The 11,655-nt window shown below is 37.6% G+C and overlaps 3 protein-coding genes across 3 annotated transcripts; 2 read left to right on the forward strand and 1 right to left on the reverse strand.

Moving 5' to 3' along the window:
* Positions 1 to 1,136: 1,136 nt before the first annotated feature.
* Positions 1,137 to 3,441, reverse strand: CBG05932 (the record flags this gene model as incomplete). The annotated part of the gene is made up of 8 exons (XM_002633168.1): positions 1,137 to 1,199; positions 1,247 to 1,321; positions 1,366 to 1,463; positions 1,517 to 1,775; positions 1,820 to 2,072; positions 2,121 to 2,426; positions 2,479 to 2,974; positions 3,357 to 3,441. 8 exons carry the CDS (start codon positions 3,439 to 3,441, stop codon positions 1,137 to 1,139), a joined length of 1,635 nt encoding a protein of 544 aa, XP_002633214.1.
* A 2,131-nt stretch (positions 3,442 to 5,572) lies between these two features.
* On the forward strand, positions 5,573 to 8,731 carry Cbr-nrde-4 (the record flags this gene model as incomplete). The annotated part of the gene is made up of 11 exons (XM_045235493.1): positions 5,573 to 5,673; positions 5,721 to 6,072; positions 6,199 to 6,504; positions 6,787 to 6,909; positions 6,954 to 7,029; positions 7,076 to 7,245; positions 7,312 to 7,587; positions 7,636 to 7,811; positions 7,936 to 8,024; positions 8,074 to 8,402; positions 8,453 to 8,731. 11 exons carry the CDS (start codon positions 5,573 to 5,575, stop codon positions 8,729 to 8,731), a joined length of 2,277 nt encoding a protein of 758 aa, XP_045093119.1.
* Positions 8,732 to 8,928: 197 nt separating this feature from the next.
* Positions 8,929 to 9,619, forward strand: Cbr-hmg-5 (the record flags this gene model as incomplete). Its single annotated transcript, XM_002633166.1, has 3 exons — positions 8,929 to 9,132; positions 9,182 to 9,481; positions 9,527 to 9,619. The coding sequence occupies 3 exons, from the start codon at positions 8,929 to 8,931 to the stop codon at positions 9,617 to 9,619; spliced, it is 597 nt and encodes a 198-aa protein (XP_002633212.1).
* Between the last annotated feature and the right edge of the window lie 2,036 nt (positions 9,620 to 11,655).

Consider the following 11,655-nt stretch of genomic DNA (forward strand, 5'->3'; position numbering starts at 1 on the left):
TCAATTTAAGAAAACATGTTCAATCAGACAGAAAAATAAAAGATAAGACTACGAAATTATGAATAAAGTTTTTAAATAAAGTTGTTTATCTGTCGACTCAACTTGTCTATGCCAAGCGTATAGTTTATTCGCCCATTCTTCGCTAATTCTAGGTGTTACGGCTATTCGACGTTATTATGAATACCATCAATGCCATCAGGAAGCACAAATGAGAATTAACACTAAATGTCAACTATTATACATTTTTATTGATAAAATAATTTAGTCACATTTATATTTCTTGATTTTAAAGAATGTTAAATATTTGTATTATTTAAATAGCGATGAAAGTGATTTTTTAAATGTGTTTTTCCGAATAAAATCTTTCTCATGGACTCCTTTTCTCCAGGATAAATTCTTTTAAAATTAAAGAAACCTTTTTGCAATCTGCACATACTTTTTCTCATGATCGTGTACAATGTACAAAAAACTTTGAGGCAAACGCGCTCGGGCGCACAAAATTTGTTTTGGTTTTTTTTTCTGCTGACTTCAAATGAAAGGGCGAGAAAAATGAATTTATGTTCGACTCTTAAATAACTAAATAGCTGTTTTTCGAAGTTTCGGTCTATAGATGTTCGGAGCGGAATTTTCGGAATGAAAAAAATTCCGATCGGAATATTTTCGAAGCGTTTTTTTCTGAATCAAATTGCGGTCAAAATTTTTCCGACTATGTTTTTCTGAATAAGGACTACTGTATGTTCAAGGCGCATGCGGAAAGTTTGCGTGTGGGTTTTGAGCGGAATCTCTTAATGGTATTTTGCGTTTTCAAAACCAGTTTGTCAACTTTTTGCGCTTTTGTGACTGGAAAGTGGAATTTTCATTTTTAAAGTTGAAAAATTCCGAAAATTTCTGAATCGGACTTTATATTCCGGAATTTTCCACATTCCGAAGATCCCTGTTGAGTGTCTCTACTAATTGCTTTCTATTTAGTTGCTTTTTTCTGTTTATAATCTCTGAAATTGAATTCAAACAAGATGACTGGAGAAAATAAATTTATTTGAGATCTTTTCAGCAAAATCTCAACAATTGGAACATTAAATACATCGGAAAATGGATGATGCGGATGAAAAAGTGAGTTTCTGTCAGCATTAAAAAGTTTATCTCGTCGATGAAACACGCGATTGTTGACCAAGAGAAGTTGACGAAGTAGCTCGAGAGATCTGAAAGTTTCATGTGTGGCTTGTGAAAATTACTGCGTTCGAGAAACCTCTCTACTTCTATCTCTGATAGATGGACGGTGAAAAGATGCTACAGAGCATTTCGAAGAAGGGGCAGCCCACCACTAAATCAGTTTCATTATAATCGTAATTCCCCGTCCTCACTTACTTCTCGATCAGCAGATCCCCATGCAGTGAACACAATAACGGGAAGTGCTGCGACTAGAGCGGACACTCGGAAAACCATACCCCACTCAGAAACAGAACCTAAAATTTGAAATTCGATTGGGCGCTTATCGTTTATTTTAGTATAGATATACCTGACTGAACAATGTATTTTGTGAGAATCTTGTTTCCTATCGAAAACCAGGCCACAGCGAAGAATGACCAACCCGTTATGATGCCTGAAAACGCTGGAGCTATTTGAACCATTGCTGTAATCACTCCCGGAGTGTGCAATCCAGCAAATATCATAGCACCGCACAAGCAGAAAACTGCGAGAAATGCGCTTTCCTTGTTGAAATATGGAACGAGAAAAATGCAAATCGCAAGTCCAGCTGAAGCTACTGCGTTGAAACACTAAATTTTGAATCTCTTAACCGTAGTGATTTCTCTCATCAAACCTTGCAAACAAAAGTTTTGTCGAAGTTCAGCTTTGTAGTCAGATATGACGAAAGAGATGACGAGAATGTTTTCGAGAGGAATAAGCATAGAATCGGGAGGGCCGCAATGATTCCATTCTTAGTCGGTGCAAACTCAAGAACGTCTCTCATATAATTAGGCAAAAACTGTAGCATAATGACTAATGGGTATTCATGGCAGATCAGTGCAAAAATACATGCCCAGAGAGGCTTCGAGCGGAACATTGCACCATATCTGAAAGTATGATATGAGTTTCATTCAACATCAAAAAAAATCCCCTACGGCACTCGTCTCGTTCTGTCAGTTCTCTTTCCTATAGATTCACATGCTATTCTGGTTTCAATGAATTCCTTTTCTCTACTTGAAATGCACATTTGCTTCGCGGGTTTATCTGCGCCAAACGGTATCCAGAACACTGTGACAAGTACTGAAATCGTCGCCGAAAGATAAAAAATGGCTGGCCATCCATCAAGAATATCTTTACGAGTGCACAAATATCCGGCTGTCGGAAGAATAAAAAGGGTTCCAATTTGACGACCTCCAGAAATGAGACCGATTGCAGCCGGTCGTTCTGCTTGCGGAAACCATCTAAATAATTGGTGGTATAGGATAATTGACATTTAATGAGATTTCTGATTACCGTGTTATAAGAGAATTGACAGCAGGCATCAAACACGCATCACTAGCGCCAACGGAAACTCTTGCCAAAACGGCGAACCAGAAAGATTCAGAAGCAAGCAGGGGAAGCATAAGATTTCCGATACAACAGAGAAACAATCCTACAAACACCATCCACTTCCCATTCAACCTGTCAGCCCACATTCCGGTCACTATCATTACTAAGGAACCCGCATTTTGAGCAGCAAGAACCAGGCCTTCTTGTTGGGATTGCCATTCCAGTGTTCCTCCATAACCATGAACCGGGCAAGAAGTCATACATATGAGTGCAACAGCCAAATTCGACGACGAGATTGATAGGGTGATGAAACAGCAGCATAGCATTGCGGCTAGCATCAACCTCATCGATGGGAACAAAACGGAAGGAGCAGAATGTTCATCATCTGGACTCTGTTCATCTATTGCTGCCGTTGAACTAGATGTATTTGTAGTCGAAGGCAGGTCAAGGTCGACGGTGTCTGAAAGTAAAGAACAATTTTCTGATGCAGAAAGGGCAAATAGAGTTCACTCATGCCATAATAGGCTATCGTTCATAGTTATAGGTAGAGTATTCTTTAGTAAATGTGTGGGCTGGAATTTCATTTTTTCCCCCGAAAGTTCCTATCTAAATACTGTAGCTTTTCACTTGAATAAAATCAAATTTTCTTGAGCGAGTCGTCATTTATCCGCTAAACCGACTGGAACTGTTTATACAAGAAAGTGAATTGAATTTCATTGAATGAGAGAGTATTTTGAAGCGATTGATGATTTGAATACCACAGAAGTAAAAAAAACTACAAGATTTTTTTTCATATTTTGCTGTCTTCTCTGAAGCAGCTTTGCTAATTCTAACGAACTCACCTATTCGGAATATTGTCTTCTCGGGTGGGGAATCGAGGCTCGTAGCCCTGCTCAATTTCTTATTAGGCGGTGGAGTATGAGGCATTGATAAGTGCAAAACGACAGATGAACAAACGGTGACTGCACAGACCGTTTAGACCTTTCAACGTCTCACTTCTGGTTCTCATCCCACCTTTGACATAGGAGAATCCATCGTCTGCGTCTCCAAATCAGTCCCCCGTCAACGAAGTCACTATGTTTTTTGTCGTAGTTTCTTCTCTATGCATTTTCCTAATTGTCAGAATCACATGAAAAGAATTGGAGAATTAAGAGAGACGTACAGAAAATGGGTGTGATAATGTTACGCCATCCCTGGCTGTCATCTCCTCGTCTCTCAAGTATCTCCAGTTTAGTTTATAGCCCTCGAACTGTGTCGTGTCTACCCATCCTTGCTGAACAATGAAAATAACGGTCAACATCAATTTTCGATAATATGACCGGAAATACGAACGAACCAGATAATTCTAGAACTTGAAAGGACAACGGGTTGAAGAATTCAGCTGAGGCGAGCGGGGATCTACATTGATTAACACTTATAGAATTCATTCGACCAAGCTATGCAGCTGGAATCAAGTGATACTACGGTGATGACCTGTCTGATGCGATTCTATTCTTTGAAAGCACTCGTACTTTGTGCAAAAACATGCCTGTTTTGAATTTCGAGCGACTTTTTAAAGACTGTCCAGTTGGAAAAAAAAATGCTGTTTTAATCTGCCAGATTAAATTCCGGGAAAACAATGAAAAGGTGCAAACAGCAAACAGCTCATTATAAAAACAAAACCGAGGATAGTGAGCCTAATAAACCGTGTTTATCTTCATCGTCAGAATACGGACATGGGCTACTGCGAGTGTAACAACCTCGGAACTTGGAACACCCAAAATGCGTTCTGGACATTTTTGGTTGTAAAACAATTTTTATAATAAAGTTTGGTTTAATAATATATAAATGCTCTCTTCATGAAATTTATCTCGGATTATGAGGTGCCTAAAAAAGAGACCGTCGATAGGACGTTCACATGAATTTTAAACTGACCGTAAAACCTGTATTAGAAGGGTCAGCCCTTCTATTTTTCGTGGAGCCCCTAGGGAGGCACTTCAATTAGAGGGGCCGTTCAATTAGAGGGGGCACTTGTATTTTTCGTGTGGTCGCTGAGAATGGAACTTCTATTGGAGTGACATCATATTTCAGTGAATATTTCGTTTTTCTACTTAGAATCCGTTAAAATTTCTTTATAAAGAACAAAATTTCTCATATTGTCAAATAAAAAAAACTGGCATCTGAGAGTTTTGCGGGCGCCGTTCGTACCGATTTACGAGGTCCCGCCCTTAAATCCCATATTGTATTAAACAAAATTTTTCTTTCAATGTAGTCCAATTTTCTGCATAAAATTCAGGTTTCTTGGTAACATTTTGATCGCTGGAATTTCTAGAATTTTTTCAAATTGTAAACTCCCAGCGAATTATAAACTCCCAGTTCAAATTGTGCTCAAATTGTAAACTCCTAGCAATTGTAAAAAAATCAGTGATATAGCGACGGCATTCAAATTCTCATTGTCAGGTGCCAGTTTTTTCTTTAATTTGACAACGATTCAATCAAAACAACAAAAAAAACGGCCGAAAATCAAAGGGGATAGTCAAAGAGGCACTTCAATTAGAGGGCAAATACTCATTAGCTTGATGATCTTGTGCTAAATGCTCACTTGCTAAATATGCTCATAAGCTAAACTCGCTCATTTGCTAAAATAGTCTCACTTGCTAAATTTCATTTGCTAAATTTTGATCATTTGCTAAAAATGAAAAAGTGGAAATTTTTCTGTTATTTGGGAATTTCAGTACTTTATGACTGAACTTTTTTCAGAATATTCCTGTTTTTGTTTTGTATTTAAGGCTTAGGCTAAAACGCCTGTTTTCCAGTAAGGAGTTTCAGCATAAGCCTGCAATTTGAACAAGTCCTCTATTTAGCAAATGGAATTTAGCAAGTGAGACTATTTTAGCAAATGAGCGAGTTTAGCTTATGAGCATAATTAGCAATTGAGCATTTAGCAAAAGATCATCAAGCTAATGAGTATTTTCCCAATTAGAGGGTCCCTTCAATTTCAGGAGCCCTTCTAATACAGGTTTTACGGTAAATAGTGATCTGGTTCGGGAACCAGAAGAGTTACTGTGTTTTCAACACAATGAAAACTCTGTCATTTTTCAGTTGTTTTTTACAGAAATACCATAATTATGATGTTCAAGGATCCGTTATACGTACAGTGGAATCCATGGTGAAATTAAGGTAGCCATTTACTCCTTTTCTTGTCCTTCTTCATAACTGATATTTAGATTGCCCAAACTTCGAAAAGAACAAGAGCAGGCGGATAGGAGCAATGGAAGGTTCATAAATAGGTTGAGAAAACTTGAAGGACCAATTGAGAAGAAATTGGCTGAAGCTGCCACTGAAAAGGAGTCGATGGCATTTTTTGATCACTTGTTGATGGATGATGACGAAAAACCTGAAGTGGAGATCCTTTCAAATCTACCAGGATCAAACAGTGATATGGATTATGATGAGTATCAGAATACATGGCATGATGCACGATCACATGACGACGAAGATGTTGGATTTGAGACCGATTTATCTACCAATAACTTTTTAGCAGTTGTTGGTAGGTTTTACGAAACTGAGCCAATAGAGGTATGTCATATCTAGGCTTGGTCGAAGTCGGAGAATAGTTCAGATATTAGATTTTCCGAAAATTTCTCCGATAAAGCCTGATTCACATTTAAATATGAGGTGACCTAATTGATTTTTTTTTTGCAGGAAGTCCTCAAAGGAACAAAAACAGAAAAGGAATTGGATGCGATGACTTCGATATTACAGTTCATTTCGCTCGAAGAAGAGAAAACTTTACCTTCCCTGGATGAACCACTGGCGAAGGTGTCGTATAATGAACCGGCTGTGAGAGCTATCCTTCTCTCTGACGAAACTATGTTCTACAGAGAGTATGTCAAAAGAATTGATTCGAATGGCAACTGCACGCAACAATGTATTTGCAAAATTCATATTCCGATCAGAGTTAGATACAAAACGCCGTTGCATTTGGCTGCAGCTGTATCGAATGAGACGGTTTGTGATTTTCTTGTGATTCGACTCAAATTCTCAACAAAATTATGCGGTATTCCATGAGCAAATTTTCCAAGTTTCGAAATCTCTCGCTATTTGATTGAAAATTTCTAGTTTATCAGTGATTTGCAATCATTCAAGCGAGCTCATATCTCTTGGTGTGATTACTCAAAACTACTGCGTTAAACATTTTAAATACGGTATTTAACCACCGAAACAAGCAATATTTTAACTGTAAGAACATAAGTAAAAACATTGAACATAACAATTTCCACTTTTTTTCAGTTCGTCAAAAACACATGCTCGAAGGAAGAGGGGTATGTCCAGAAGCGTGAGATGCACATCATGAAAGAATTCGAAATGCAAAAAAAAATTTCTGATTTCGTCGACTGCGTTGAACATTTTGAGGTTTAATTTTTTTTTCTTTAGCGAGCAATTTCAATATTTTACAGGAACTGATGAGAAACTGGTCTTATAACATGAGTTATACTGACAGTATGCTAGCAGCTGAAAATGCTCTGGAACATGGCGAGTTCGAACACATTGCTATTTTATAATATTAGTTTTCATATAGGTCGGGTAGAAGCATTTTTTGAAATGAACGGACACGAATACCAGGATGCAATGATATCATATCATTCGAAAGAAAAACCTTCCTCTAATGACCATCTTGTAAGTTATTTACAAGGTCTTTTTCAAAAGTTTTCGATTTTTGGGGATTTTAGTAAATGTTTTTGTTTTCTGGTAACGGAAACCTTTATTTCTGAATTTCCCCGAGTCTTCTGTCAATGACTTTGGCCTTATTTACAGCCCAGTACTTTGAGCAGAATAGTATGCCTTTCAAACATGGACTCATTCGATGACAGACTCCAATTATCAGAGATCATCAATACAACCACCCACGATAAACAACTATACGCAATTAACATGGCAGCGTACAACGGAGATGTTAAAACATTACGATATCTCGAAGATCATAACCTCAGTGTGTTCGAACAAAAAGAATACAATGATGAAGATTATCATAATACTCTCCTTGAAAGTCCTGCAGCTCATATATTAGCTCAATATGGTCATTACGATGGGGTATTTCCAAAGTTGGTTTGAGTTAAATTATAATATCCTGTTTTGCAGTTCAATAGTTTAACTGAAGAGGAGAAACGAGTCGAAGATAAATATGGATTTTGTGCTCTAGTGTCAATGCTGCAGTTTACTGATGACCAAATCATGCAGCAAATGCGTTTATTCATGAATATGAAACGAGAAAATCTGTTCATGTTCATCGCAGAGTGCATTGTGAAAAACAGAAGGTTAGGAGGTTTTCAGGAACTTTGTAATTTTCCAAAATCAATTAATTGGTTTCATACATCTCATGCCGCGAAATCTATAAACGACGATATTACGAGTAACAATGTTTCAGTTCAAGAATTTCAGGGAACTCACAATGTTCGCTCTTAAATGTACATTTGCAAACAAAGGAAATTTCACCACTGATGAATTATCGAGAGATCGATATACCCACTGTAAGTTCAACTCTTCAGCTACTCAGTAAACATATCCTCATAATTTAAGACGGTCTTCCTGGCGACATTCCTCTTCCTATGGAAACGGCTTTGTCCCGTATTGGAGACATCGACTTTCTGGAGAAAATTGTCATGTTTTACGCAAGTTCAGAGGTTTATGCTGAAAAAGTGAAGAGAGAGGATGCTTTCCGATGCATAGAATCAATTCAAGGAAGTGCATCTCAATGCTCTGAACAAGTTCGTCTTGCCATCATTTTGATGATGATGAATTTCGTACCGCCACGCTCCAAACGTTTCGTGAACATAATGAGAATGTATCTGGGTCGAGGGGAAAACGACCCAGTCGCAGTATTCTTCCTACAGAACTATACACTTTCGGTATTTTTTATTAATTTTTCGTGCTCTTTTTGTTATTTAACGATTTACAGAAGTGTCGTCCGTCTCGAGTAAAATGGGAAGACGCTTTTGAACAAGGACGAGTAGCGGTTAGTGGTTGGAATGGTACAATCGAAGAATCACAGCGTCTCGAGAACATCAACTTAAAGAAAGGCAATAAGAAAATCGCAGAAGGCGATGAAAACATTGGAAAAGGGCTTCTCAAAAACAGGTTAGAGGAGAAGCCTCGAACAAGTAGACCGAAAACCGCCAACGATACTATGCATGGGATAATGGAAGCGTTTCGACTGTTAAACATAAAAAATTGTTAATGTTATAATTTTTACTTTAATGCTTTAAAATTCGGGGTTTCTTGCTGGGGTATCTCGCCAATAAAATTTTTATTCATTGTCTCCGTTTTGTTTCGAAACATATTTTTTTTGGTTTTTTTGGCCATTTACTTCAATTGTTCCCTAAACTCAACTGAACCGTGCGAGTGCAACAGACAAACTAGATTTGCTCATTCAGAATGCTTGCGATTTCTACGAGATTTTTCGCTACGAAAGTTGCTGCTGCAACCGGAGTTGCTACAAAGTTCCCAACAGGACTGAAAATCAGTCCATACGCAATGTACATCAAAGAGAATTTCAAAAATGATGCCAACAAGAAAAATACGGAAATCGTGAAAGATTTGTCTGTCAAGTGGAAGGCTATGAAAGATTCTGAGAAGAATGTAAGTTGTTCAATGGTTTACCATTTCAACACTGTTTTTCGAACTATAGAAGTATTCGGAGTTGTCGAAGAGCCACAACGAGAAGAGGATGAAGGATTTCTTGAAACTTTCAACCGAAGAACAAACAAAGCTTGTGAATGAGGCTCAAGAAAAGAAGGCAGACCGCGCCACGAGACGCGAAGCGAAGGAACGTCGTGAGAAAAGAAAACAGGAAGGACGTCCAACTGTTCCACCCAATGCTTATGCACTTTTCATTAAAGAGAAATTGTCCGGTACTGGATCTGAAAACAAGAACAAGATGAAGGAGGCAGTTGAGCAATGGAAAAGTTCCAGTGATGCTCAGAAACAGGTAAGCAGCCCGTCATCTAACTCTTGGAAAATTCTTCACTTTCAGAAGTACACCGTTGAGGCCAAGAAGCTGAAGGACGAGTACCACAATACTCTCGCCATTTGGGCAAGTGAGAAGAAGGAGAAATCCTCCAAATAATTTCAATTTTGTTACATCACATTGTCTGATTACTCATGACGTTCTCATGTTCTACCTCTATATTTCTTAATTTTTTGATCCGTATGTGACTTTATCATTATTGACATTCACTTATTGCAACAATTTTGTATATCTTTATCCAATAAATACAACGGACAATTGTAAAATGACAGAGAAAAGGGAAATACAATGATCTGACGACGTCATATTCAAGTTCCATGTGCCGTTCGCCAGTGTATAATTTTTGTAGTCATCAGTGAAGTTCAGACTCTGCCGAATCACATCCTCGATTTTCTGGGCTTTTTGAGTAACAGGGATGCATTTTGAAATGTTGCTCACAGGAATAGTTGTGCAGTTGGCTGAACCGAAGCATGTGATACTCCTACAGTCAAGATTATCGGATGGAGAAGGCACTGAAAAAAAACTCTTTGGGTGCATCTTTAGCAGTGATGGAAGGAACTTCCGTTTTTTGAGAATGAAAGAGAATTTTTTCTGTTTCGTTTTGCGGAAAAGAAGAGTAATTTCGCTTTCCCGGAGTTTTGCAGAAGCGAATCTATTTTCAGTGTTTCGATAAAGGAAAAAGCAATCAGAACATGACTACCGAAAAACCTGTAATAGAAGAGCCCCCACACTGTCAAGTTTGGGCTCAACTACCGTAAGCATTTATAGAACGCCACCCAAATCATCAGTTTTGAGCCGATGTATCTCGTTCCCTGTAAAAGATATCGAAAAATTGTAATCTGACTAAGATTCTGCTGATAATGTGATAAACAATTTATCAGTTGACAATTTTTTCATATCTTTGACAGGAACTGAGAAGAATCGGCTCAAAGTAAAAAGTTAGGAGTGCCTTCTTTTTACAGGTTCCATGGCATGTCGTTTGACTGAATCTCATAATAATTTTCCTATTGAATTTTTAAAAACTTACATTGGACATTGTTCCTGCTCTTAACCTGACTCTCCCCGCCTATAGAGAGAAATATGAGAAAAGCAAGGAGAAGCTTCATTTTTTTCACCTTCACGATTCGAAAAATGTGCCATATCTGCTCCTTTTATATGATATGACCAGCAGAAATTGTAGGTTTTGAAATAATCGGTTGTGAGGGAGCATAAAAGATAATGTGAAAATCCAGGAAGAGAAGGAATAATTTTTACTTCCGGATATGTGCTTTCCGAGCTCTGATGTATTTGAAAACCAGGTCAGAAAAATAGGTATTACATAATAGACCAGAAAGAAAGTAGTTTTGGACATGTGGAGACAGATGATCATGCAATAAACAGGTGACGAACAAAATCCTTAACTTTACCTCGTCTGAAAGTTTCTGAAAATAGGAAACAGAGCATCATATGACAACAGTTCTGTATCACTGCCCAAATATATAAATTGTAGTACATATTGTAGAAGTTTATATATCGAAAACACTCTAATAGAATGCCACCCCCTAACATTCATCATTGAGCCAGTTTATCTAATTTTTTATGAAAGATACCAAAAAGTGGTCCACTGTCAACTATTTTCCATATTAGGATAAATATTTTGTCAGTTGACCACTTTTGGATATCTTCCACGAAAACTGGGATACCGTATTTCCTCTAATTGAGGCCCATGGGCTTCCACATATTTTTCAACCTCCTTTTTATGAAATTACCAAAAACTGAAATTACCAGAAGTTTTTTAAAATAGAAAGAAAATGTCTACAATAACCGAATAGACGAACTGAAATGTTCAAACTGCACTAACTGAACTGAACGTACTTCTGTTAGAGGATGCGCTTCTATTTATGTTTTTAAGCACGTCAGAGGGTGGGATTCAAATAGAGGTGGGCTTCTATTAGAGGAAATACTGTAAATTGGCTCAAAGTTGACGGTTTGGGGGCGTTCTATGAATGTTTTTTGATGGTTTTAATTTAGCTAAACATTTTAATTAGCTCCAAATTTCAACATGATCTATCTCGAACGGATTTTTACAATGTAAACTACGAAACTGGAAGCTTGCATTGGTTATGTATTCAATTGAATTGCTCCGAACTTTTATT

Source organism: Caenorhabditis briggsae (genome assembly GCF_000004555.2).
Source record: "Caenorhabditis briggsae complete genome, chrIV, whole genome shotgun sequence".
NCBI classification, from domain to species: Eukaryota; Metazoa; Nematoda; class Chromadorea; order Rhabditida; family Rhabditidae; genus Caenorhabditis; species Caenorhabditis briggsae.